Genomic DNA, 27,694 nt, shown 5'->3' with positions numbered 1-27,694 from the left:
AAAACCATATGAGTAAAAAATATCATTTAATAATAAAATAAATAAATATATATATATATTAAACACTATATACCATAAGATTACATAAATATTTTAATATTAAAACTTTCAATGAATTTTCAAGAACATTTATAAATTATAAACTTATTAAAGATTTCAGATTGAAAATTTTGTTATCGATGATTTAAATATTTTGTTATAAAACGATATGAACGATCATAGAACCGTATGATTATAAATTCTTATTTAATAAATAACTATACAAAATATACTATTTCTAGAAAAATAGGTTGGTTCATCTTAACTTATATTACACTTTTTATTAAACTAACTATCGAATTGATAAATAACGTACCAAAAAATGTTTTGCACTTTCCTTAAATAAAAGCTACGAAATTATCTAATATGATTAACGTATATATGAAAATTAATTATAATGAATAATAAATATTTGATAACAACTTTTGTATCTTAGTTCTTTTTTTAATTTTATATTATTAAAATATATTTAAAAATCACATTAAATATATAATAAAAACATTTTTAATTTTTCTTATATGTTATATTTTGAATTTTTCAAAACGTCTATAAATTATTAGAAATTTGAAGATCCCCACTCTGAAAATTTTGTGATCAATAGATTATTTTTTTTGTCATAATAAGTTACAAATGATCATAAAATTGTATTAATATGAACTTTTATTTAATATTATAAGAAGATACACATTATTTTAAAACCATATGAGTAAAAAATATCATTTAATAATAAAACATATATATTTAAATATATATATATAGATTATACTATATACCATAAGATTACATAAATATTTTAATATTTAAACTTTCAATGAATTTTCAAAAACATTTATAAATTATAAACTTATTAACGATTTCACATTGAAAATTTTGTTATCGATGATTTAAATATTCAGTTATAAAATGATATGAATGATCATAAAACTGTATGATTATAAATTCTCATTTAATAAATGACTATATAAAATATACTATTCTTAGAAAAATAGGTTGGTCCATCTTGACTTACATTATATTTTTATTAAACTAACTATCGAATTGATAAATAATCTACCAAAATTTTTTTTGCACTTTCCTTTATTAGAAGCTACGAAATTACCTAATATGATTAACGTATATATGAAAATTAATTATTATGAATAATAAATATTTGATAACAATTTTGGTATCTTAGTTCTTTTTTTTTAAATTTTATATTATTGAAAGATATTAAAAAATCACATTAAATATATAATAAAAACATTTATATTTTTTCTTATATGTTATATTTGAATTTTTCAAAATGTCTATATATTATTAGAAATTTGAATATTCTCACTCTGAAAAATTTGTGATCAATAGATTATTTTTTTGTTATAATAAGTTACAAATAATCATAAAATATAACGCATATGAATTTTTATTTAATAAATATTCAAACTAAATAATATATATATATATATATATATAAACACTAATGATTTAAAGCAACAAGATTGGCTGATCAATTTAGTCGTCCAGTTGAAATCTTTCAAAAGTATGTGAAAGACTAAAGTCAAAGTAAATATAGATTTAGAATAGTAGTTATATTTTACTAACCAAATACCGAAAAAACCGAACCGAACCGAAACCAACCCGATATCCGGATTGAACACCCGTAATCCAAATGAAGCCAAACTATTGTTTCATTCTCCAAAATATAAGAAAAATAATAACTTAATCCCGCGCAAGGCGCGGGTCTTATCCTAGTTATACTAGTATTTACTAATCTTCTCGTTTGTTTTCAACTAGCCATTTTTTTTTGTCACAACTACTATCAACTAGCCATTTATAAAACAGTTTCACTTGAGATTGAAGTTAATGCACGTTAGTGATAGATCCACGGGGATCCCACTTAGGTTTGGTAACGAGAAACACGAATAATTCAATGGCTATAGGTCTAAAAGCCTTTATTAAGTGGGAATTGTTTTTTTTACCAAAAAAATGTGGGAATTGTTTTATTTTTGACTGATGAATAAACAAATAAATAAGAAAAGTATTTATTGACAGGTGTTGGGGTCAAAATCGGTCACGACGGAATCAATGTCTGAAAGTCCGTAAAAATCAGCATAACCGTTTTTACGAAAAGTAATCTTCGTAAAGAAATCTTTACGAAGAGCCTTGCAGTAAAATATCGTCCAAATCTCAATCGAACCACTAAATACCGATTGTCCGAAGGCAACGGACATGTATCCAAATCGGCCGCGGACAAGCTGAAGTATGGAAATCAGACCGCGGACAAGCCAAGCTCGATCGATACGCGGCAACCAAGCATGCACACAGCTCGGTCGCTACGTAGCGACCGAGCTCGAGCCAAGCTCGGTCGCTACGTAGCGACCGAGCGATCGTCCCGCTCGGTCGCTACGTAGCGACCGAGCTCGAGCCAAAGCTCGGTCGCTACGTAGCGACCGAGCGATCGTCCCGCTCGGTCGCTACGTAGCGACCGAGCGATCGTCCCGCTCGGTCGCTACGTAGCGACCGAGCTCGAGCCAAAGCTCGGTCGCTACGTAGCGACCGAGCGATCGTCCCGCTCGGTCGCTACGTAGCGACCGAGCTCAGCCAAGCTCGGTCGCTACGTAGCGACCGAGCGATCATCCCGCTCGGTCGCTACGTAGCGACCGAGCTCGAGCCAAAGCTCGGTCGCTACGTAGCGACCGAGCGATCGTCCCGCTCGGTCGCTACGTAGCGACCGAGCTCAGCCAAGCTCGGTCGCTACGTAGCGACCGAGCGATCATCCCGCTCGGTCGCTACGTAGCGACCGAGCTCGAGCCAAAGCTCGGTCGCTACGTAGCGACCGAGCTCGAGCCAAAGCTCGGTCGCTACGTAGCGACCGAGCGATCGTCCCGCTCGGTCGCTACGAAGCGACCGGGCTCGAGCCAAAGTTTGGTCGCTGTGTAGCGATTGAACCTTTCCGAACGTCAATACGACACCAGTTCTTGCATTCTCGTCAAAACCTTCGAATGCTATCTCCCGAAGACCGTAGCAAGCTCAGTCCATATTTCCCGCCATTCTAATTCATCGATCAAACTTCGCGGATTAGAAACCGCGGAAAACTCGTAGTAAACGTGTCGAGTCGGAAGACGGCCCAAAGGGACCTAAAACACGACTCGAGGCCCATCCTACGATTTTCCTAATCAAAAGCCCGTAAACCACAGTCTGGTTTACGCTTGGTCTACAAGGAAGGATAAATGTCAAGTTTCCGCGGATAAATACGGAAGTTTTGAAGATAATTGTGAAGATCGGGAAAAATGGAATATCTCCATTTTTATGCTATGACGGCTTAAGGGCAGAAGAGTAAAAGCGTAAACCGACCTTGGAGCTAGTATATAAGGAGTCCTAGGCGAGGAGCAAGAGGGAGAGCTTTTTAGACTCGGAATTCTCTGCACTTAGAAACTTTAGGCTTATTCTCGACAAGTTCGGTTTCTATGACTGGCACTCAATTACTAGACGAACTCGCCCAGGCAGTTCGATCTCTTGTCCAGCTCTATCAATTGAACTACGTTCGGCTTGATCCTCGAAAGGGGTACGTAGGCAGCCTTTAGCAAGGTTCAGTCCGAAATCAATCTAAGCCTTTTAGATATCTTTTTCGTCCTTTGTTATCGAGCTGCGACTCAACTAGGATTAGGGTTTTATGTTGCTAGAACTAGGTAACTCGCTGACGGCCCCTGCGGCCAAAGCCTTTGTATTCTCTTGTAATGATCGCAACGCTCTTACGCGGACTCGAAATAAGATCTACTGTTTTCTCTAAACTCGTTTGTTATCTTTTCATGATTTCCGCATATATTCGATCACTTGTCGTTGGCTCTCGCAGAGATCCGGGACCTCTGGGAAATTAGGGTTTTCCTAGTTTCCTTATTTAAACGGAAATCGACAGTGCGAATTTCGGTTCCCACAGTTTGGCGCTAGAAGGAGGGGGGGTTACGGATTACTCTTACTCATGGCCACAAAACGCTTGATCGAAACGATGTTTGGATATATGAAAGACAAACTCGCAGCACTGACTGCTCCTATGGCCAACGCTTACGCAAACGCCGTAGTTTTCAACAAAATTGAAAACTTAGTCGCGACCTTCCGCCATAGGAAGAGCACTAAAACAAGCTCGCGATTCCTCCCTGTAAACAAGAAGGGAAACGATAAATCTTATCAAAACCCCGTAAACAAATCTCGATGCATAAGGGTTTTACCAAAACACGTTTTCCGAAAACATTTCGGAAGGATAAAACTTGTTCTCCCAAAAAAAAAACCGCTGAAAAACCCCTACGTTAATCGCGGAAAAAGGAAACACAACAAAACGATTACACAGCTCGGTCGCTACGTAGCGACCGAGCACGCACACTGCTCGGTCGCTACGTAGCGACCGAGCATGCACACGCTGCTCGGTCGCTACGTAGCGACCGAGCACACACGCTGCTCGGTCGCTACGTAGCGACCGAGCACACACGCTGCTCGGTCGCTACGTAGCGACCGAGCACTCACACGGCTCGGTCGCTACGTAGCGACCGAGCACGCACGCTGCTCGGTCGCTACGTAGCGACCGAGCACACACGCTGCTCGGTCGCTACGTAGCGAGCGAGCACGAACACGCCGCTCGGTCGCTACGTAGCGACCGAGCACGCACACTGCTCGGTCGCTACGTAGCGACCGAGCACGCACACTGCTCGGTCTCTACGTAGCGACCGAGCACGCACACGCTGCTCGGTCGCTACGTAGCGATCGAGCACACACACTGCTCGGTCGCTACGTAGTTACCGAGCTCAAGCCAACTCTCCACTCGCTACATAGCGACCTGTAAGGCCTCAGAAAGGTCCTCCTTTGGGTTCTCTTTTGAATCCTCGTCGAAACGCTTTTCGTTTCGTCTCAATCGGAGTTTCCGTTGAGATTTTACGACGAACACAAGTGGGAATCTTCTCGGCTTGCTTCCACTCGCTACGTAGCGACCTGTCAGACTGTCAGTCGCTACGTAGCGACCTGTAAGGCCTCAGAAAGGTCCTTCTTTGGGTTCTCTTTTGAATCCTCGTCGAAACGCTTTTCGTTTCGTCTCAATCGGAGTTTCCGTTGAGATTTTACGACGAACACAAGTGGGATTCTTCTCGGCTTGCTTCCACTCGCTACGTAGCGACCTGTCAGACTGTCAGTCGCTACGTAGCGACCTGTAAGGCCTCAGAAAGGTCCTTCTTTGGGTTCTCTTTTGAATCCTCGTCGAAACGCTTTTCGTTTCGTCTCAATCGGAGTTTCCGTTGAGATTTTACGACGAAAACAAGTGGGACTCGTCTCGGCTTGCTTCCACTCGCTGCGTAGCGACCTGTCAGACTGTCAGTCGCTACGTAGCGACCTGTAAGGCCTCAGAAAGGTCATTCTTTGGGTTCTCTTTTGAATCCTCGTCGAAACGCTTTTCGTTTCGTCTCAATCGGAGTTTCCGTTGAGATTTTACGACGAAAACAAGTGGGACTCGTCTCGGTTTGCTTCCACTCGCTACGTAGCAACCTGTCAGACTGTCAGTCGCTACGTAGCGACCTGTAAGGCCTCAGAAAGGTCCTCCTTTGGGTTGTCTTTTGAATAAACGCTTTTCGTTTCGTCTCAATCGGAGTTTCCGTTGAGATTTTACGACGAAAACAAGTAGGACGCTTCTTGGCTTGCTTCCATTCGCTACGTAGCGACCTGTCAGACTGTCAGTCGCTACGTAGCGACCTGTAAGTCCTCAAAGGGTTCTTCCTTTGCGTTCTCCTTTGAATCCTGTTCAAAATGCTTTTCGTTTCGTTTCAATCGGAGTTTCCGTTGAGATTTTACGACGAAAACAAGTGGGACTCGTCTCGGCTCCCTTCCACTCGCTATAGCGACCGAGATGACATCCTCACTCGCTATAGCAACCTGTCAGGCCTCAAAGGGCTCCTCCTTTGCGTTCTCCTTTGAATTCTCATCGAAACGCTTTTGGTTTCGTCTCAATCGGAGTTTCCGTTGAGATTTTACGACAAAAACAAGTAAACCTCATCCAAAACTCCTTGGCTTGTTTCTGCTCACCCTACCTCCATCTTTGCGTTCACTTTCGAATCTCGATCGAAACGTCTCTTGTTTCGCCTCGATTGAAGTTACCATTGAGACTTTACGATATAAAAAAAAAAAACCGCAAAGACCTATTTTCTCGCATGGATTCAGATTAATCGTATAAAACGGCAAATGGTTAGCTTAACACCTTAGCCGCCTTAACTATACGATTACGTTGGACCTTTTTACAAAAATCGACGTCTTATCTAAGGAGAAGATAACAGTCAAGTTCGGAAGATAAATGTCAAGTTTCAAAGGGTAAACACCAATATCGGAAATGGCGAACATACACGAGAATAGGAAACGGAAATGAGCACGCAAAACTGAGAAGGGACAAAACTGCATCTTCGAGAGAACTAAGGTATTTCCGACTTGAAATTTTTGAAATCAGACTTGGAATTTTCGTAGGAAATTACTTTGAGGCTGCCATAGAACTTTAGGGAACGTAAAACCTAGGCGGATAGTCTAGCGAACTAAGTTTTAAGCGATTTTTCCTGTCTCGATATATTGTCCCATAATTGTTCATCCAAATCTTGCAAACCGATCTAAACTCTCCGAAAGTCGAGAAATGATCGCCACGCATATCAAGCTCGCTTCCTAAAGAGAGAAAAAGTTAGAGACATGAACGTCGTCTTAAAACCGATTCGTTTCTGGCAATTTTCTCGGAACCGACATATCCCAAGTCGTCAACGTGGAAACAACCAAATCACAGTCCAAGCGTCGTCTATAAATCGTCCCGAATTATCGATCATTCCAAACATCAGGAGAGGAAACGTACACAACCCTTCAAAGTATCGGTTCAACCGTTTTTCTTTCGTAAAAAAAAAAAGGGGGAGTAGGTACGTATACTATACTCGTATACTCCCAAACTTCAAAAAACTTCTGCAAATCGTCAAGAATAGGCAAACGACAATCTTAATATTCGTCTAAACGCTAGCAACATATCCAGACGATCATGAACATAATCTCAAAAACTATACATCATTTCTTGTCGCAATCATGCGTACAGAAAACTTGTACCAATATCAAACTGAAACTCGACGATTAGCCAAAGTATTGAAGCCTTTTCCGGCTTCAGAAAGCCAGTTTCGTTTTAAACTTAGCGGCGAGAAATCTTCAATCACCAAAGCATTTCTTTCAGTTTCCGTTGTACCAAGTAAGTCACGGAAAAGTATCGAAAACATTTGCGACGAAGAAAACTCGAGAATATATGTAGCATCGTGCACATTAAAAGAAGCACTTTCCTCCCGATGGTTAGCTAGATCCACTTCTGGTTGACCAATTCTTTCAAGAAACAAATGTGTCATGAGAATCCTCTCGAAAAACCTATGAAAAACGTTCCGCGACTAGATCGTATTGAAATAAACTTCGGTAATACTCCATGGGTAACGCCAAGCAACCTTCACCTAAGATCAAAATCACAGCGGGAACGTTTCTCGTAGAACCCGCAGAAACAATGCTACTTTGACATATGTATACATATCACTGATTTACGACCTTCGTAAAATCGGTTATATGATATGATAAATTATCGTATAGCCCACAATCGGAAATCATATGATAAATTCTTCATAACGAAACTAAGTCCTAACAACCAAACGGTTAACGGAAAATCTAAACTTTTCGAAAATTGACCAAGTTCAATACGCTCCACAATTCACTTTAAGCCCGCAACGTTTTAACCACAATACGCGGCATGTAAGGAAAAATTCATAACAAAGCTTCTAGAGCTATACGAAACATCCTAAAAAATGCACGAAATATCTCGGAAGGCCAACTCTTCACAAAGCACCATGAAGGAAAACACTTGTTCCCATGGACAAATTTACACGACACCTCAGTCATAATTCCTCGATCGCAAACAAAACTATTAGCATCCAACAGGAACAACAATTTTTGGCTGCGAACATTCTTAGTCAAACCAGAATGTTTCTCAAACACAGGGCTAATACTAAACCCTCGCAACATCGCGAAATATCTTCAAAGCCCGCGAACATTTCAAGCACGAAACGTGGCATACGAAAGAATAACAAATCTTCAGCATCGCGAGACGTCGCGGACGCCTGAAGATTAGTTCTTCGACGAAATTTCCTTCCTCGATAAAAACACCTTCATGGAAGACCAGACAGTCATACGCACTAACATCTTCTCAAAACATATTCTTCGCGAAGACTCAAAATAGTAATTTTTACCATTAAGTTTGTTGCTGATCACAACAAACTCTTAACGTCCTAAACAGACTTAGCCATCTCGTAGAAGATGACTCTCTTACATCCGACACAAGGATAATAGCGCTATAAAAGAAATCCGAAATTTTGGTCCAGCACTTCCGGTCTCCGGAGAGATGCTCGATTCCAACCATACAAGTCGTATAAGCCGAGAACCTATCGCGGACTTTAAATCGGTATGGAATCAGGATGAAACTGAAACGGGATACGTAAGTCGAATTAGTCATCGCACCCTCTAAAACCAGGAGTAAACCTAGGTCTTGCCCTAAACCCAGCGCACTGGTCTCTAACATCTCTAGGCATAGTATCAAACACCCTGATACGAGATCCCAAAATTTGTCTCTTTGCCAATATTCGAACGTCTTCAGAAAATCCCGCAAGTTTACACACTGCGGAAAACTCTCGAAACAGATTATGGATATGGCAATTCACACAGAGTTAGATTACGAGACGACAACTCGTAGTCTTCCCTCTACACCCATACAAAATGCCATCGGCAGCAACACGCCTTATAACCGCTACATAAAAACTAGACCATAAAGGTCCTACTGGAAAACTAGTCATAAGAACCTTAACTCCAAGATGAACTACGAAAGGCTTGATCCCTTCAACAAGGGTACGTAGGCAGCCGTCATAAGGCGCAGCCCCAATCTTATCGCGTTTTCTACTTTTAGGAGAGCGAGAAGATCACTTACCACAGACCTTTTCAACCATTAATTCCGCCTAACTCACCTAACTTGCCTAACTTGCCAAGCCACTCGCTAGAACCTCACGCTAGAAGCTCATGATTCTAACGAGCTGGGGGGCTAACTGTTGGGGTCAAAATCGGTCACGACGGAATCAATGTCTGAAAGTCCGTAAAAATCAGCATAACCGTTTTTACGAAAAGTAATCTTCGTAAAGAATCTTTACGAAGAGCCTTGCAGTAAAATATCGTCCAAATCTCAATCGAACCACTAAATACCGATTGTCCGAAGGCAACGGACATGTATCCAAATCGGCCGCGGACAAGCTGAGTATGGAAATCAGACCGCGGACAAGCCAAGCTCGATCGATACGCGGCAACCAAGCATGCACACAGCTCGGTCGCTACGTAGCGACCGAGCTCGAGCCAAGCTCGGTCGCTACGTAGCGACCGAGCGATCGTCCCGCTCGGTCGCTACGTAGCGACCGAGCTCGAGCCAAAGCTCGGTCGCTACGTAGCGACCGAGCGATCGTCCCGCTCGGTCGCTACGTAGCGACCGAGCTCGAGCCAAAGCTCGGTCGCTACGTAGCGACCGAGCGATCGTCCCGCTCGGTCGCTACGTAGCGACCGAGCTCGAGCCAAAGCTCGGTCGCTACGTAGCGACCGAGCGATCGTCCCGCTCGGTCGCTACGTAGCGACCGAGCTCAGCCAAGCTCGGTCGCTACGTAGCGACCGAGCGATCATCCCGCTCGGTCGCTACGTAGCGACCGAGCTCGAGCCAAAGCTCGGTCGCTACGTAGCGACCGAGCGATCGTCCCGCTCGGTCGCTACGTAGCGACCGAGCTCAGCCAAGCTCGGTCGCTACGTAGCGACCGAGCGATCATCCCGCTCGGTCGCTACGTAGCGACCGAGCTCGAGCCAAAGCTCGGTCGCTACGTAGCGACCGAGCTCGAGCCAAAGCTCGGTCGCTACGTAGCGACCGAGCGATCGTCCCGCTCGGTCGCTACGTAGCGACCGAGCTCAGCCAAGCTCGGTCGCTACGTAGCGACCGAGCGCTCGTCCCGCTCGGTCGCTACGAAGCGACCGGGCTCGAGCCAAAGTTTGGTCGCTGTGTAGCGATTGAACCTTTCCGAACGTCAATACGACACCAGTTCTTGCATTCTCGTCAAAACCTTCGAATGCTATCTCCCGAAGACCGTAGCAAGCTCAGTCCATATTTCCCGCCATTCTAATTCATCGATCAAACTTCGCGGATTAGAAACCGCGGAAAACTCGTAGTAAACGTGTCGAGTCGGAAGACGGCCCAAAGGGACCTAAAACACGACTCGAGGCCCATCCTACGATTTTCCTAATCAAAAGCCCGTAAACCACAGTCTGGTTTACGCTTGGTCTACAAGGAAGGATAAATGTCAAGTTTCCGCGGATAAATACGGAAGTTTTGAAGATAATTGTGAAGATCGGGAAAAATGGAATATCTTCATTTTTATGCTATGACGGCTTAAGGGCAGAAGAGTAAAAGCGTAAACCGACCTTGGAGCTAGTATATAAGGAGTCCTAGGCGAGGAGCAAGAGGGAGAGCTTTTTAGACTCGGAATTCTCTGCACTTAGAAACTTTAGGCTTATTCTCGACAAGTTCGGTTTCTATGACTGGCACTCAATTACTAGACGAACTCGCCCAGGCAGTTCGATCTCTTGTCCAGCTCTATCAATTGAACTACGTTCGGCTTGATCCTCGAAAGGGGTACGTAGGCAGCCTTTAGCAAGGTTCAGTCCGAAATCAATCTAAGCCTTTTAGATATCTTTTTCGTCCTTTGTTATCGAGCTGCGACTCAACTAGGATTAGGGTTTTATGTTGCTAGAACTAGGTAACTCGCTGACGGCCCCTGCGGCCAAAGCCTTTGTATTCTCTTGTAATGATCGCAACGCTCTTACGCGGACTCGAAATAAGATCTACTGTTTTCTCTAAACTCGTTTGTTATCTTTTCATGATTTCCGCATATATTCGATCACTTGTCGTTGGCTCTCGCAGAGATCCGGGACCTCTGGGAAATTAGGGTTTTCCTAGTTTCCCTATTTAAACGGAAATCGACAGTGCGAATTTCGGTTCCCACAACAGGTGACAGCATTTGATGCAAATGTAACACAAGTCCACAAATCCATTAGAACATAATTACTGGGGATCCTTGATTTTGGGTCTTTTTTTTTTAACGTCTGATTAATTATGCTATTACAACGATGAGAAATATTACATAGACGATTCTACAGCCGACAATTCTACCATCATATGAGAATGCACGTCTGACTGCATCGCTCCGAGCCACCCTATGAGATCTATGTTCGATGATTAATTATGCTATTACAACGATGAGAAATATTACATAGACGATTCTACAGCCGACAATTCTACCATCATATGAGAATGCACGTCTGACTGCATCGCTCCGAGCCACCCTATGAGATCTATGTTCGATGATACGCCCTTGCACCATGCTGAAGACCTCTTGTAACCCTTTTTCTCCATGATCTGCATAATTTGCGTTTTCTGGGGTTTGAACCCCAGACCTCCTGGTGTAGAAGCATTAATGAACCCTTAGTCAAACCACTGGACTAAGGGGGCTTCCACCGATCTTGGGTCCTTAATATATATATATTTGTATGTATATATTATATATACGTATATATTTGCGGGCTAAGTACTTTACGGAAACCCAAACCGAAAGTTCCTTAATTATTATTCGTTTTCCTTTTTGGAGATATGAACGGAACATGTCTTCTCCACTGACAATTTAAGCTAAAGTTTATTATTCATCTCCATTATATATCTTTATTGTTTTATATTACTCCAATTCTAAAGGGTTTAATTTTTCATATGAAACTCGATTTTATTTGTTTTAAGATACAAACAAATAATAAGTTTTACAACATCAGCATTAATAAGAGATACTATCCTTAATTAGAATATTTAACATATACTATATAGTACTAGTGTATTTTAATTTTGCTATTAAATTTTAAAATAAAAATAATTGAGCCAATGAAAAAGGTCACATAAAACAGTTTCTCTATTTTCCAAAAATTTCTACTATAAAAAAGCCCTTTCTTGAAGTTTTCACTTTAAAATAAAATACAATTTATTTTACAAAAAAAATATTATTTAAATCCTAAAAATTGGTTGAAAGACTATTGATGATGGTGCCCTTACATCCGAGAGAGAAGTTACCCAAACATTGTTATTCTGATCTAAACAAGGATTTCTAGTATTTACAATGACAATAGATAACGAAACTCATGGCCATATGTTTGAATCTCTACCATTTTAGCTAAAGGAACTTTTGCTTTTCTTTTCAAACATTCCATAACCATAGCCTTCAGGCTCCCTGATCGTGGCAACTGGCTGTAGATCCATTCCAAAAGAGATTCAATATCATCTGCAAAATCTTTCATGTGCCATTGAAGAAGCTGTGGAACAATAATCTTTTTCTTGCTGGAAACACCTACGGAAGCTTCTAAATACTCCACTCTTGCTCTTCCTAAATCATTCACCACCTCATCTGCTGTATAGACTCTAAGCTGCACATGAATACCAAGCTTATCATCCATCCATTTACAATGGTCAAGATAAACTATGTTTGTACACTTACTGCTGGTGAAGACCAACTTCCGCGGCAAAGTGCAAATGTCACGTTAGGCTCTGAATATCCTAAACCATAAGTGTGCCGCAGGAGAGTTTCTTTCTCATCAAGTGAATCCTTAATTTCATGAAGATGTTGATTACCTTATTGGGCACTTATGTATATTTTGTAGGTTATAAAATATGTATAAACTTACATGTTCTGGTTCACAAGGATGCCGTAAGACAAAATGTTCAATTGCCAAAGCGTTGAGAACTATGCCACCGACATTAAGTGTAGCCTAACAAAAAAAAAGAACACATTCATATGGTTGGATGCTTATTTACAACTGAAGATAAACTTTTTATTCAAAACCTTACCTTGTTCATCAATGTAAGTAGTTTATTGTGTGATGAAGGTAACCCATACTCAAGAAAAGCCTATAATTAGAAATATAATTCGATTTAAAGTCTAATTTTTGTGTGGTATATATAACATAAGGTTCAATAATTTATTTTGTAACTGTGGCCGTACATGCATGATACAAGCGTTGTAGATATTGATCCAGAAAGCGAGTTTTTGCTTGTAGGTCAAGAAAGTTAAATCCACCTCTGATAGTTTTTCCATCAAAACACTGTTAAACACGCATAGATAACCAATACAACACTTCCATCAAGAATTATACTATTTGATCAGATCATTACTATATTGAACTCAGAGAATGTAAAAGTAAATACCTCAAGCGTGGAACAGCCGGTGAACAATAATGTGTGAAACTGGTCACATCTATGGACTTTCTTGAAATGTGAATGAAGTTCTTGTAAGGACCAATGTCCCTAGTGAATCCTCCACTCGAATCTGGTAAGACGTGATAAGGATCAAGATTTATTGCGTTCTGATAATAACTGTATGTGTTTGATTTTCGGCTACAAGATGAAGGCCGTCTTGAAAACTCTACATCTTCTTTGGTCTTTGATGAAACTTGATTCAGTTCCAAGTAAATGCTTATGAGACAGTTTATGAGTTGTTCTGATACTTCATTTGGGTCCTCTTTGCTCTTCACTTCCACAAGCCTAAGCCCCTTTCTTACTCTACCCATGTTTGGTCTCGATAATCCATCAAATTCATCTGCCCAGTAAAACTGTTACTTTGAGTGCAATGTGAAGCATGCGGGTAAATGTATATTGTGATAATATAAACTCATACATTTCTCGATAAGACATGAGTAATATTAATAGACTTCGAGAAATCCATTTATTGTCAATTGGTTTTAAATGGATTGGCCTAAATTTTTTATATATTACTCATGAGTCCGGATGTTTTTTTGGTTTAGTTCGTTTAGATTTTGAAGATAAAGTCTAGTTTGAGAAATTTCGGTTTGGTTACTAATACTCTCTTTGTGTCCTCTAGCACTAATGTGCAGCTTACAAACGTTTAAGGAATAAGCAAGTACTTACCTGTGAATCCACCTGAAGAAGTGGCATCCAAGAAATCAGGATTATAAGAGAAGGATAGCCTTGAGTGAGTACTAGAAACAGTATCTAGAGCAGAACGTTGATAGTGATGCGAAAAAGATCGTTGTTGAAGATCATGTCTTAGTTGCAAACTTTTGCGTCTCACATGATTCTGTCTTGCTAATGTCCTCTTCTGTTCTGTCAGCTCTTGCGTTTGTCTCTGTTCGTAGCACAGTTTAAGCTTCAGCTCCTCGATTTTTCGGTCTAGACAAAGAATCTCTGCCTCCACCAAGGCAAGTTCTTGTATGATCTCCGCAAACTGTTAGACATACATCAAAATAGTTTGATCGTTAGGTTAAGGACATTATACATTATATGTGAGATATGGTTAGTGGTGTAACCTGTGGTGGAAGAAACAATGAGGAGAGACTTGGGAGTGAAACAACAGAGCCATCGAAAGCAGACCGTAAACTTCTACTCAATGCTTCTTCTTCCTCTAGTCTCTCTTTAAGATGCATTACCTACATAAACACAAAACATTCAAGATAGCATAAAGTATTGCTTGTAAGTATATTCTTATAACGAAAAGAAGATGCTTACTCCTTCTTCTAAGTCATATCTCTTGTTACTGTATTGTGGTGAAGCCTCCATGAAGAGTTTCTCAAATTTCATGCGTTTTCTAAGTTCCAGGGAAACAGACATGAAGAGAGTATATATGATTAGACTGAAACGTGGGAGCCATTAAAAGGGTCGGTCGGAGAATTGGACTTAAATAATGTAGTTAGAAGCATACAATATATTTAAAACAGTTATTGACTTTTGTGTTTGGCCACTTTGAGGGATAATGCAAGTCACATGAGTCTTGCTATAATAACGGCTGATCAGATTCAGACAAGAACACAAAAGAGTTTGCTTATAATTATAAACACAGATTGTAGAGGTGGGCATGACGTGAACCCCATCACCGTAGAGACTACTTTCATGTATTATCTGATTATTTATTTTGTTTTACCTTGTAAGCTCAGCTGTAATGCTATTTTGTATACTTGATATGGACCATATAATAGATTAAACTCAAAGAGATCAAAATAGAATATAAGCAAATAATATGATAATTCATGTAATCTGTTCATATCGTTAAAATTTAATTAACACTCTTCTTAAACTTGCTCACTCTTCACCGAAGTATACATCATAGACATAAGCCTAATCAATAAAGCCTGCGTTAAGGTCGTCACTGCTCTGACCAAACCAACTTGAACAAAGTCTGCTCTTTAAACAAAGTTGGACAGAGCCATTACTTTGGCAAAACCAGAGATTGGTTCAATCTGGGACACTAGCACACAACAGCTTCTGCATCTAGCTGAGACTCTTGACCATCTGTCTCAGCGAGTATTGGAGCATGTAAATAAGTTTTTTTTTGTGAAAGATTATGTTAGGTAATTGAACAAAAGATGAATAAATATCAGAAAGTGAGGAAGCACCAAAACTCGAATTCATAAATATGAATCATGTTCTCTTTAACATTATCATTCCATAAGAATCTTGGTTTCAATACATTTCATTTCACCTAATCTTAATCCATAAGCTGCATACACTGTCAAAGGAAGAAGAAAGCTAAACCCATTTGCTCACAATTGCTAAAGTCTTTAACTTGTTTAGCCTTCCTCTTGTTGAATAACATGGTACGGCGGTTGTGGCTGTGACGTGGCGGTGGAGAGGGAGTAGCGCCGTACAACCATACGTGATATGGGAACAGATTAAGACGATGTTTTGAAGCATTCAAGCCTAGCAATCGTGTTGGTTGTTTCGTCATCATAGCTCGACGATCACTCAGACACCACACACACAGTAAACGAAGTCTTGAGTTGTGTTGGTCACTAAGCGAATAAAAGATAAAGACGGCACGCAGTTCGAATGCAGAAGTGAGAAACGACACGCGTTCTTCAATTTAAATGTTGACTTTTCAGCTCTTAACCAAACAGTGTACTAACCAATCCAAACCGAATAAATTAAAATTGATTGAAACTCAATATTCAGTTAAACCGGGAATATTTACACAACATCCCACGAATTTTAAAAATTGTATTGAGGAACATCTCTACATCAAATTCAAATGTATTAACCAAAAAAAAAAAATCAACAATAGTTACAAACACAATAAGAAAGAAAAAATAACCTATACTTCTGGTAACTTAGCTCTGGTTTTATGTTTCTTGCCATCCTTAACCGGATTGGTCTGAGTCGGTTTCCCCAAGTTGTCCTGAAGTTGTTGCAAGGCACGGACCACTTGGTCCATGGTCGGACGCGACTTGGGTTCGAACGAGATACACAGCACCGCAATGCTGGCCATTCTCACCGCCTCTTCGGGTAAGTACTGTGTGTCTAGCCGAGGGTCCACGATTCGGAGAACCTTGCGTTTGCTTGTGAGGTAAGGTCTAGCCCATTCCACAAGGTCTTCTTCTTCAGCCGGCCTGTTGTAGTCCAAAGCTTCTTTACCCGTCAAAATCTCTAGAAGCACAACTCCGAAACTGTACACATCGCTCCTTGCGTTTAAGTGACCTGACAGTATACAATAATGTGAAAACATGAATCTAAGGACTCAAACCCTTGTATCCATATGCAAATGAAACATTGATTTATGACTATCAAAATTAAAAAAAAAAAAATTTACTTAAACATAGACTCCCATATTTGTATAATTCTTTATTTAAAATCTTCACTAAATTGCATATAGCCTAATAGTCCTGAAATCTAGAACCGACCCATATTTTTTTTTTTTTATCAAGAAGATTAGTAGTTTAGTTAACCTGATGACATATACTCGGGAGCAGCGTAACCATATGTACCCATAACCCTTGTACTAACATAGCTTAGATCACCCATTGGACCGTCTCTAGCTAGCCCAAAGTCAGAAAGTTTCCCATTGTAGTCCTGTTATTGGAAAACAAAGTCATAATCAGTAAAACGTCTTTCAAAGATTAGTGAGACCATCTAACTCTTTGAATATGTATTTCTTACCGCGTCAAGCAAAATGTTGGAGGCTTTAAAGTCTCGGTATATCACTTTGACAGGGTCGCTGTGGAGGAATGCAAGCCCCTTTGCTGCATCAAGTGCAACCTTGACCCGTAGAGACCATGTTAGTGGTTTAAAATGTGAACCTCCTGCTTCAAAACCACTTCCATAAGTACAAAAACACAAGCTATATAACATTTCATCATTTCAAAACAACAAAACAATGATTCAGGGGAACTCACTTCTGAATAGATGATTCTCAAGACTTCCATTTTGCATAAACTCATATACAAGAAGGTGGTGGTCATCCTCCAAGCAATAGCCAACCAGTTTCACTAGATTTGGGTGACTCAATTCTCCCAAGTAATTGATCTCTGTCTGCATCATAACAGAACATATCAGACACAATCACACACATTAATTCAGACGTATTATCGGCTTCCAACTTAAAACCAGTTGACGATAATTAGATTGATCATAACCTTTTATATATTAGGTAATTATTTTTCTAACTACTGATGTGCGCTTCATTCTTTCATTAACGTATATAACTCAAGTTTGAGGAAATGACCACTATACCAGCCATTCGTGGTGGCCTTGAAGACCTTCTTGGTTAAGCTTTTTAACGGCAATGACTAAACCGGTCCCTGGTTTAGTCGGAGTGAGACTGGTTTCATCCAACCAGCCTTTAAAGACAGAACCGAACCCACCTTCTCCGACCACACTGTCCGGTCTGAAATTTCTGGTTGCGAGTTTGAGCTCGTTGAAGGTGAAGCTCTTGACGGACGTCAACTCGAGTATCTCCTCTTCTGTCTTCCGAGCCCCAGCCCTCACGGATGACGATGTCCGGCTCCACATGCTTAGACCGGATAGATAGCTACTCTTATCTACATAGACATATGCTAATAGATGAAGAAGAAGATTCCGAGAAAGTTAATAGATGCAAAGATGGTACCATTGTAGGAAAAGTTATCGGCCTTGACTGGAGAACTGAAGCAAGAACCCATCAGAGTCCAGAACAGAACAGAGTCTTGATTCTTGATCGTTCTTCTTCAGCTGCTTGAACCGGATTAAAGAGAAAGAGATGAGAACAGAGAGAGAAGAAGGTGAAGAATTGAGAATAAGGGTTGGTGTTAATGAGAGGCATGAGGCATGACAGAAAGAGAAGGAGAATGGTTGCTTTGTCTTTATGTATAAAGTCAAACCAATGGATACAAGAAAGTATAGTTTGGCCAAAAGATAAAAAGTCGTCGGATTCTATTTTCATCGAAATAATATGTTGTGTGACCAACTGTTTTTAATTTTAAAAAGTCGTGAGAAATCTTTTGGCTATATCCTGTAAGGTTTTTTTTTTTCAGAAGATTGATAAGAGAAACTATCTGTCACATTACTGGTTTTGGAGTGTTCTTTTGTTACCGTCCGTATCTGATTTATTACCATTTATGGGGACGACAAACAAACAGAGAGACCCGAGGATTTCATATTTGCTGTCGTAAACAAAATATTTATTTGGTCTCGGGTGTGTCATCACTGTCATGTGTGTGTGTATGTATGTAAACAGAAACTACGTATAAATTATAAATAATAATTAAAATCATTGCTTCTCTTACACTCTACATTATTTTGATTTTTTAAATAAATTATATCATATCTTGTTTTGTTAATTAGAAGTTTAGGCATGGTTATCATTGAGACTTGACATCATGGGTTTTGATATGAATGCACTATTTCGAATCTAGTTAACAACAATTGTTTATGATAAGAAAATGTTGGTAGGAATTCACTTTTTTTTGGCTTTATATAATCTTTGTTGGGTTGTACCAAAATCAAAGATCGGAGAGTTATTTTTAATTTTTAAATGGTTAGAAAGTTTGGATCAAAAGCATCGAGATCTAACGTGTTAATTTAAATTTTCTTTTCTTAAGAGAGCATATTCTATCTAACGGGAATAGAACCAACGACCCCTCTCTTAAATCTTACTATGTGGTCCAAAAACATTATCAACTAGATCAACTCCTTGTTGGTCACCTAAATTATTTTAATACAACTGATTTAGGTTTTCTTTGGGGTGCACTTCAGATCATATCAAACTTGTTTAAACTGAGACTGGCAATAAACTAGTAAAGAGAAGAGACGAGTTCTCGTCGGTGGGTCAAGATAAAGACGTGTTTTATTAGATCAGTGAGTCGAAACCGAGTTACAAAAGGGGAAGAGAACAAAGGAAAAAGTCCGGCGAAGACAAGTTCGTCGGACCGTACAAGTCGGCGAGATGTAAGATGTAAAACCCTAATTCTAGCCGAAAGTGAGTGTAGTAATTTGCGGATCTCCTCCTTGTTGCCTTATCTCCTCCTTTTATAGGTGAACACTTGTTGACCTAATGTGTCTTGTCTCGATGGGCCTCCTCGAGTAATTGGGCCGACTCATCGGGTCGTTGTGTCAGGTCGGCGAGCCGATGATGTTTAGTCAGTCATCTTATCGACTAAAAGTAGTCTGGAGTCGAGCCGAACACCAGCTTACAAGTCGACGAACCGATCTTCTTTGTTGTAATCATGTATCTGGGTAATCGTCTTGCGGGCCTTTTGGGAGGGCTAGGCTCATACCCAACAAAACTCCTCAAAGCTTATTTTTGTTTCATCATTTGGCTGGCTAGCCGTCATGAATCGATCCCCTCTACTTGTAAATGCATTTGCAAAAAGAAAAAAAAAATATTTTGATTGCTTTTTATTGTTTTGACCATTTAATTTTCTTCAAACAATGTTCAAAAACCATGGTAATAACTTTGTTTCCTGTTGTCAACCGTTGTCGTACGGAAGTAATGGAAACTCATTATTCTAGATGCAAGAAGTTTTACAAACTTTTCGAGATCGCTTTACATACTAAATAATTGACCCAAGCTATCAACTTTACTCCTCCTCTCTCTATACAAGTTCATTATCAAGAATCTATTAAAAGGGAAAATATGTTTGACTTGGGAGGTAGGTTTGTGATAATGAGTGACTTATTGTTGTGGACGTCGCTGTCTGTTTGGTGTTACTTTTGGACTTTTTGGTTAATCTAAAATATTTCTCGACACTAGTTGGTCAATCTTTATGTACGGATGTACTATTTTGACTTTGCCCTTGTCGTGTCTTCCAAACATTTGCTAACTACCCTTTGTCCCGATTAACAAAAACGTTTTCCCCCTAAACGAACATAAACTAGACTCTGTTTCCTTTCTCATTTTTTTCTTTTCAGATTAAAGACCCCGCAGGGTTAGTTGAAGAAAGAACTAATGTTGAACTTTAAGCATGTATCTATTGGGGACGTCTAGTTTGTTTGGTGAGGCTGTGGGAATGGTGGGAGTAATGAGAGTGAAAGCAAATGTAGGAATGTGGGGGAGCTTTCTTGAGTTGTTCAAGAATGCATACTAATTGGTGGTTAAGTAATGACGCATTGTGTCTGGTCATTATTAGAGATTAGGAGATGCTAATTATGATGGATCCAAATTTAAGAATACCCACTTTTGTTTTCTTTTTTCTGCATCATCTGGATCATGTAACATTGAGTAGAAACAAACGTTGAGAAGAAATATTGACGTGATTAAACTTGAACTGTTACTTAGCGATATTAGAAATGCACAACAAGGGTCCATAGCTCAGTGGTAGAGCAATTGACTGCAGATCAATAGGTCACCGGTTCGAACCCGGTTGGGCCCTTCTTTTTTTTGTCTTCTCTTTTATCTTTTTTTCTGGAAACATAAATTATTTAATAAGATTAGTAAATAAATAGACAGAAGATGGTAAATACATAAAGAGGGGAACACCAAGTCATGATAAGACCTTCATCCAAAGTGATCATTAAGTTTGTCACCATGATACAAAAGCATGGTACAAGTAAAATTGTATAACAAAATAAGCTTATGCTAGAAACAGAACAAGCGTATAACAATGGTGGTATTCACTTAACCATTTTCAAAAACTGTATTCCCATATCTTTTCGTTTCTTATCTCCAAAAATCCCCATTTCCTATGTTCCCTACTCTTTGTGTGTTCTAAAACTATGTAAAGGGAAAAACACAAGAGGACCGCTTTTCAAACTTCAATCCACCAGAGTGATTCCTTTCTTTCGAGCCTCTTCTTCAATCTTAGCGCCTCTTTTCTCTTCTATACTTCTAGCTACACTCCCATAACACCTCCACAGCTTCACAGACATTGGATATACAGACACAGCTTTACTCAAGAATCTCTCTGCTCTTGTCTTGAAACCGTTGATATTGCTCAATATCTCTCCAGCCTCCACCCATATATACTCGGGAGCTACTGGCATTGCACAAGAAATTGTACTTACAAGATTCAGACCTGCCCAGAAGTGAACACCCGAGGAACCAGAGTCCTCTTCTTTCTTCAACAGCTTACTTACAGACAAAGCCAGCGGGTAGTTGCACGGGACCAAGCCTAGGATTGTTTCCACAAAATCCACCAGTTCCTTTTGTTTACTCAGCTTCTCTGGTACAAGAGATGGTCCGTACCATGCTTCAAGAACTGTGTTTACCACTAAGAGTTCAGATGAAACTGGCGCCAGAAGGTTACTTACTAGCTTCCTCACTCTTGGTTTCTCAGCGCTGTTGCTGATGAATTTCCACGATAGTGGCTCTTTTATAGGTAAAGGACTTGCTTGATCAAGGTAAGAGTTGAGTAATCTCAATTGTAGGTTGATTGGAAACTCGCCTGTTGCTTGCAACGAATTGATTAGCTGAAACACAGCATGTTCTCTCAGACAATGCGTAAAATGACCAGGAGCAGTAGCTTTAAGTGCTTGGTCAATGGCTGAGCAAGCACCGGTCCAATCACTTTGCAGTAGGTTATGGAGAGTGAGATTAAGATATCCAAACATCACATCCACCTGATCTGACGCAACACTCTCACTTTCTTCCTCTGTTTCTTCATTAGTCAGTGCTGTCTTTTTCTTACGAGACGATACATCCCATACAGAGGTATACCAGCGGGACATGAGCTCTCTTGCCGAGTCGTTGCTTCCTCCTTGCAAAGCATATTCAGCGTACTGATTCCAAATCCATTGTGTGCCTGAAGCATCTTCTGGTTTCTGCTTGAGAAGCTCTTCAAACCCAGACGACAACGTTTCCTTTGGTTTCATCCTAGCTGCTAACAGTTTCAGCTCTAAGCAAGCTGGGTAGAGCTCAACTGATGCCTTCACAATGTCCCTACATTTTTCCAACTCATCAACTGCAATCATAAACAGTGCGTGGTTCAGAGCGAATAGCCCGGCAGTGCGCTCTTGTTTTCCATTTCCCCATGAGTCATCACTTCGGCAAAGTTCTTCTGAACGCATCCCTTTATCAAATAAACTGAGAGCCGTCTGCTTCAGATCACCTACCAAATCAACTGAAGGCCATTCTATTTCTAGCAGTTCCTTCTCCATCTCAAATCGTTGGACAACCGAATCAGGCAGTTTCCTGTAAACAACTAAGTACACACAACAAATCCAGAACACACATTTATCAGAATATGTTAAGCATGTCAGAATTTGAGACATCATTGAAAAGTCAGGGTCCTCCGAAACTGCTGCTGGAGCCTGTAGCCTGGATATTCTCTGGATTGCCCTCGAAACATTCCCAGAAATGCACATAAGGTTGAACATCTGCAATGAAAGATCTAAAATGCAAGCGCTGGAATGATCCCTGTCGATAGACCCAGGTGCATGGTTGCAGAGCGCGGATAGGGCAGCATCATATGCAGTTAGTTGATCGTTAAGTTGTCCTCGACTGTTGATGTACATAAGCCATATTACGTATGATCCGCTACACAGATTGACCTGAAAAGTTTAAAAGTTATCTCATATGCCAACGTGCACAGATAATAAATCATAAAATGGACGTGTGGCTGTCTAGATGCAGGCAATGTCGAAATAGGTGACATAACATACCCCAAGAGACAACATATCTTTCCCATCTGATCCTTCATGTGAATAGTAAATCAGGAGATACACAATCCAAAGAATCTCAGAAGCTGGATCACCTTCAAGACCTCGTGAAAGAACAGAAAGGGCCTGAAAAGAAAAATGGCCACCAGAATAAGAACGAGAGCTAAAGTGATACTACACAGTATTAACAGGAATCAAACAACATTGCCTGGATCAAGCCTTCTGAGTGGTCAATTTCCCGACAGAAAACAGTGAGAGCCATTTCCACGGATTCAAGAGCAGCAACTGAGCCTTGATTAAGGAGATTCTACGAATGCACCAAGCAGGGGAGTGCAATACAGCAGTAAGAATTTCAATAAAAAGAATGCAGCATTGGTCAGATCTGCAGCTTGATATTATCATAATTAAAGGTTAAAAAAAAAAGAGAAAAAAAAAAGACAAACCATCAAGCTATGTTTGATCCTTAAATATGATGAGTGTGTTCTTGGATTTCCTAGGACTTCAATTCGACCTTCGTTTTCCCTGGCAGGTATATTCTTGTAAAGCAAGTTCGATGAGGCGAGGCAGACACTAAAGTGCTTCCCCCATATTTGCCCATGTCTTTGAGCCAGAAGGGACTCGTAAGACCACGAATCAACCTTCATCGTATCCAAGCAGACAAGATAAGTTGGTGAATGCACCACGTCAAAAATCTGTGATCCTTGCTTCTCATGTAAACTTGACGCAACATTACAATCTGCAAAACGCATAAAATTAGAATTCTGGCAAAGAAAATATCGTTTCTAGAATTCTTATATACATATTTTCTGCCATACCCGGAGGATCGTTCTGACTTTGATGCAAACCGTCATCAGCGAAATCCTTGAAATGTTGCCAAGAGCATTCATCATTATTGCATCTTCCACGTAACTCGTACATGCAGAGAGGCCGAAAAGGGTCCATCTTCAAATTAGACGTGTAAAGGTCAACTTTTCTCTCATATACTGGAGTTCTAGTCAAGCTGCTACGTTGTCTAACATCACTGTATACGCTATATGACTTGTTTTCAAGTGTGGATTCTGTTCCCAGAGATGTAATGGAAGACCCAGGGACCTTTAGATGATTAATTGTGCTCCGAAAAAAAGGGCCTGCTGAAGCTACAGACAACAAAAGGTCATCCTCTGGAGAAGTTTCATGGGACTCCATATCTACAGATGATCCAAAATTTTCCTTGATTGTGCTGCGTTCAACTGGTGGTTCCGAGGGACTTCCTTGCAGTTTATTGGCGTCTGGCTCTGAGATTAAAAATAGGAAGACGTGTTAAAAGAAATTTAAAGCAACCACGCATTTGCTATCCGCAGTTGAGCTCAATCATCTCTAAGAGTAAGACTTGAAAGTAAAATAAGGTTGCAAATGACTTTTCTCCTTTTGTCAAGTGAATGCCCAGCCAAATAACCAAGAAAAATGCCAATCTCTTATAAATAAACTACTTACTTTTAGAATCACTATGCTGAACTTTTTCGGAGACAGGACTACTGCCATCTCTCTGGGTTCGTTCACTTGCAACATCACTTTCATCCCCTCTATCTACCACAGTCTCTCCATTGGCACATGTGCCACCTCTAGATTCTTCCCGCATACTCAGACGCTCAAATAATTTAGATCTTAATGATGCTTCAATAAGCAAGGAATTCTGATTGCCTAGTGCTTGCTCAAGATTTTCTGCTTGATGCCCAATGTTTCCTTCGGTAGATTCATGGTTTACTGGAAATGACTCATCTTCAGCCAACATGTGAGCATCGCTAGACGGGGAGCATAGTCTACTTGCAGTTTGCTTCTCACTGTAAGGCAATCCATCCGAGGTGCTAGCATCATGATCACTGCACGGCTCTGAACCCAAATTATGTCCACTATGGGGACGATGTAGAGAATGAATGCCACCATATTCGTTGTTATGTGTGTGGTTGGTTCCTAGCTGAGTATGCTGAGGGATGTCCGTTTTGGTTGCCAAATCAATGTTTTCAGCACTGTTACTCACGTACCGAAGCCCAGTTTCAGGGTGCTCATGATGTATAGAAGGCCACAACAACCTGGTGTCACGCACAATAAGAGATCCATAGTGAGCAGATAAAGTTTCTCTCTTACTGTAAAGTTCTGCACATTTGGCATTTGCCTCGATCAAAGATCTTTGTGCCTTTCTGTAAACTTTGAGAGCGTTCCTCTCTTCAATCTCACAAAGGCGTTTACGTTCTTGTGCTTCCTCCAGGTCTCTGTCAAGAGATTCCTCTAGGTTTGTCAAATATAGCATATCAAGTTGACTATGTCCAGGAGCAATTGTATTTCCCGGGATGTTCCAGAAGCCAGAATTGTCCAGAGAAGGCTGAATCAAGCAGAAAAACAAAAAATCAAAAGTAAGGATCATGAAATCATACCAGCCGCCTCCAACTTGTTATTTAAGGATATAGAAAAAACCTGGTGGTTTCCATTGACTATTTTGGGCAACTGATCACTCGACAAGTTGCTACCAACATTTTTCACTGTTTCCAGTTCTCTTGAAGTTAACTGAACAGGAGGATCTGGCTGGCCACATCTTACACCTTCGGAATGATTTGTTTTGCTCTGGAACAGAAAAAAAAACGCATAAATTGACAAAACACTGGCCAACACTAGAAATAGTTTAACTACTAGTCTTAGAGTCGATAATTCCACTTCTAGTCAAGGAGAAAATACAAAAGATGATGACACTTACTCCACTTTTTTGTAAGACACTAGAGCTTGTATTGCCTTGTACAATATGCTGAGAAATGACCCGGGGAGCAGTCTCACCACTGTTACTACCAATCTGTTTGCAACTAGCATTTGCATTGATACCTACATAAAACAACAAAGCCAGTTGAAACCAGATGTGGGAAAAAATCAAAACATTGATTTACTTAACCAAAATAAGTTTTCTAAGTGAAACAAACAGTAGATATTTTCCGTTAGTCTCACCTGAAAGTAGACTTTTACCGATGGCAGGCGCTTTCATTGGTGCAGCAGTAGATGCTGGAACTCTGCTATCAATAACAGGCTGGCTTGTGTCATTTCCACTAACTTTTAAGCGCTTCTTTGCAGGTTCGTTTGGTTCGAGCTGTTTCCCATTACCAGAAACCATAACGAGACTCCTTGTTTGACTGATTTTTGGGATAACATCATCCTTCTTTGTCTGAACTGCCTTAAGCTTCCGCTCAATTTCCCATTGTTCCCGCTGTGCAATCCGCTGCCTCAGCTCAAGTTCCTGAAGTTTGCTGCTATTGGGATCCACAATCTGTTCAGGACGCGGCGTATCTTTGCTAACCTTCCTCTCATAGGTATGGCTATTTCTCCTAATTACCTTGGGAAGCGCAAGGTTGGGAGCTTTAGAAGCCGCAGCATGACCAAAGGTGCTAGCGGAAGGTGCCTTCTTTGCAACTGCTCTGTTATCAATTTGAAACGGCCCTTTCAACTTTGTTTGTAATAACGTAGACGGGATTCTATTCCAAGACATGGTTCCTTTCGGTTGAATCTTCGATACCTGCTTCCTTCCTTTGGTTTCAGATTCGCTACCGTTATCGTCATCTGAGAAGTCTATCACAAGGTTGTTGTCGTTGCCCCTTAAAGGAAGTTTCTTCCCTTGTAAGGGAGCAGCAGACACCGCTGGCTTCTTAAGCAAAGATTCAGCTTTTCCTGACAAGTCACAAACAAAACAAGTAAGCTAGTTTCAAAGGCAACTTTCAAAAGTCTTGTTGTTTTACACGCAACAAAAAGAAAACGCCGTGTTGTTTTTACCAGGTTGAAGACGCCTTTGGATGTTAGTGTGGGACGAAGGAGCAGAGACATGTTCAGTGAGAGGAGCTCTCGTGCTCGGTTGCACCTAAAAGTCAAAATTGGTGGATCAGATTAGGGAATAATCGAGATTCGCAGAATAAGGAATAGGGAGAGGAATGATACATCGTCGTCGGAGGTGGAGAGCTCGCCTTCTTCTTTGGCGGAACCCGAAGCTTGCTTCCCGGTGATTGGTGTCGTCATCTTCCTCAAAACCTAAGCTAAGATCTCTTCTTCTCCTCTGGCTTCAACACACGACCCAGAAGATAACGGATTACGAAACGACTATTCTAACCCTACGCTCCTCTTTCTTTTTTTTTTTTACTTTCTCGTTTCCTTCTTTCCTACACTGTTAATTGTTAAATCCCTTTTTTACAGTTTACCCACCATGTTCATTTTACCTGGATTTGATATTTAGATTTTGTTCGTTTCATATAAATTTTTATACTCAGTTGGATCTGAATTGATGCTTCGGGTTTATATATTTTTCCCATGTATGAAAATAAATTAAAAATAACAAATCATGTTTTTTTAGTTATGTTATTACAAACTATGAAAAATATTACGTATGAAATCTATTGAATACCACAATTTTATGTATGCATCACTCTAAATCGTCTTACGAAATCCATTCCTGATGATACATCTTATATCATGCCGAAGGTTTCTTGTAAGCATTTTTTAATATTTTTCATAATTTGCATTTTCCATGAATTAAAACCAAAAATCTTTTAATATATAAAGCAAACAATGAATCATTGGTCAAATCATTTAGAATACTAATTTAGATACTCTGACCAGTTTTTTAAAAGTTTTCAGATACACGTTCGAATTTAGGCCGGAGAATCCTCCATTCGGATT

The 27,694-nt window shown here is 40.3% G+C and overlaps 3 protein-coding genes, 1 long non-coding RNA gene and 1 other non-coding gene across 5 annotated transcripts; 2 read left to right on the top strand and 3 right to left on the bottom strand.

Moving 5' to 3' along the window:
• Window positions 1–1,773: 1,773 nt before the first annotated feature.
• Window positions 1,774–11,635, top strand: LOC117133306. Its single transcript, XR_004457107.1, has 2 exons — window positions 1,774–2,067; window positions 11,129–11,635. It is a non-coding gene; the product is annotated as an uncharacterized LOC117133306 (long non-coding RNA).
• LOC103865734 lies at window positions 11,251–15,447 on the bottom strand. Its single transcript, XM_033289227.1, has 10 exons — window positions 14,678–15,447; window positions 14,479–14,598; window positions 14,081–14,396; window positions 13,361–13,751; window positions 13,158–13,257; window positions 13,004–13,063; window positions 12,841–12,924; window positions 12,654–12,761; window positions 12,254–12,582; window positions 11,251–12,199 (listed from the first exon to the last, which is right to left on the bottom strand). Exons 1-9 carry the CDS (start codon window positions 14,777–14,779, stop codon window positions 12,274–12,276), a joined length of 1,590 nt encoding a protein of 529 aa, XP_033145118.1. The 5' UTR covers window positions 14,780–15,447; the 3' UTR covers window positions 11,251–12,199; window positions 12,254–12,273.
• Window positions 15,448–16,095: 648 nt separating this feature from the next.
• On the bottom strand, window positions 16,096–20,615 carry LOC103865732 (serine/threonine-protein kinase BIK1). Its single transcript, XM_009143576.3, has 6 exons — window positions 18,048–20,615; window positions 17,672–17,979; window positions 17,335–17,470; window positions 17,099–17,241; window positions 16,888–17,011; window positions 16,096–16,639 (listed from the first exon to the last, which is right to left on the bottom strand). Exons 1-6 carry the CDS (start codon window positions 18,097–18,099, stop codon window positions 16,257–16,259), a joined length of 1,146 nt encoding a protein of 381 aa, XP_009141824.2. The 5' UTR covers window positions 18,100–20,615; the 3' UTR covers window positions 16,096–16,256.
• Window positions 20,616–20,715: 100 nt separating this feature from the next.
• On the top strand, window positions 20,716–20,787 carry TRNAC-GCA. Its single transcript has one exon. It is a non-coding gene; the product is annotated as a tRNA-Cys (tRNA).
• A 111-nt stretch (window positions 20,788–20,898) lies between these two features.
• Window positions 20,899–27,655, bottom strand: LOC103865731. Its single transcript, XM_009143575.3, has 11 exons — window positions 26,960–27,655; window positions 26,798–26,882; window positions 25,982–26,695; window positions 25,740–25,861; window positions 25,463–25,609; window positions 24,485–25,370; window positions 23,827–24,285; window positions 23,455–23,747; window positions 23,220–23,318; window positions 23,015–23,137; window positions 20,899–22,903 (listed from the first exon to the last, which is right to left on the bottom strand). Exons 1-11 carry the CDS (start codon window positions 27,035–27,037, stop codon window positions 21,170–21,172), a joined length of 4,740 nt encoding a protein of 1,579 aa, XP_009141823.1. The 5' UTR covers window positions 27,038–27,655; the 3' UTR covers window positions 20,899–21,169.
• Between the last annotated feature and the right edge of the window lie 39 nt (window positions 27,656–27,694).

This window comes from Brassica rapa, chromosome A04, assembly GCF_000309985.2.
Source record: "Brassica rapa cultivar Chiifu-401-42 chromosome A04, CAAS_Brap_v3.01, whole genome shotgun sequence".
NCBI lineage: Eukaryota > Viridiplantae > Streptophyta > Magnoliopsida > Brassicales > Brassicaceae > Brassica > Brassica rapa.
Note: the sequence above shows the minus strand (reverse complement) of the source record. Positions and strands in the feature narration are given on the sequence as shown.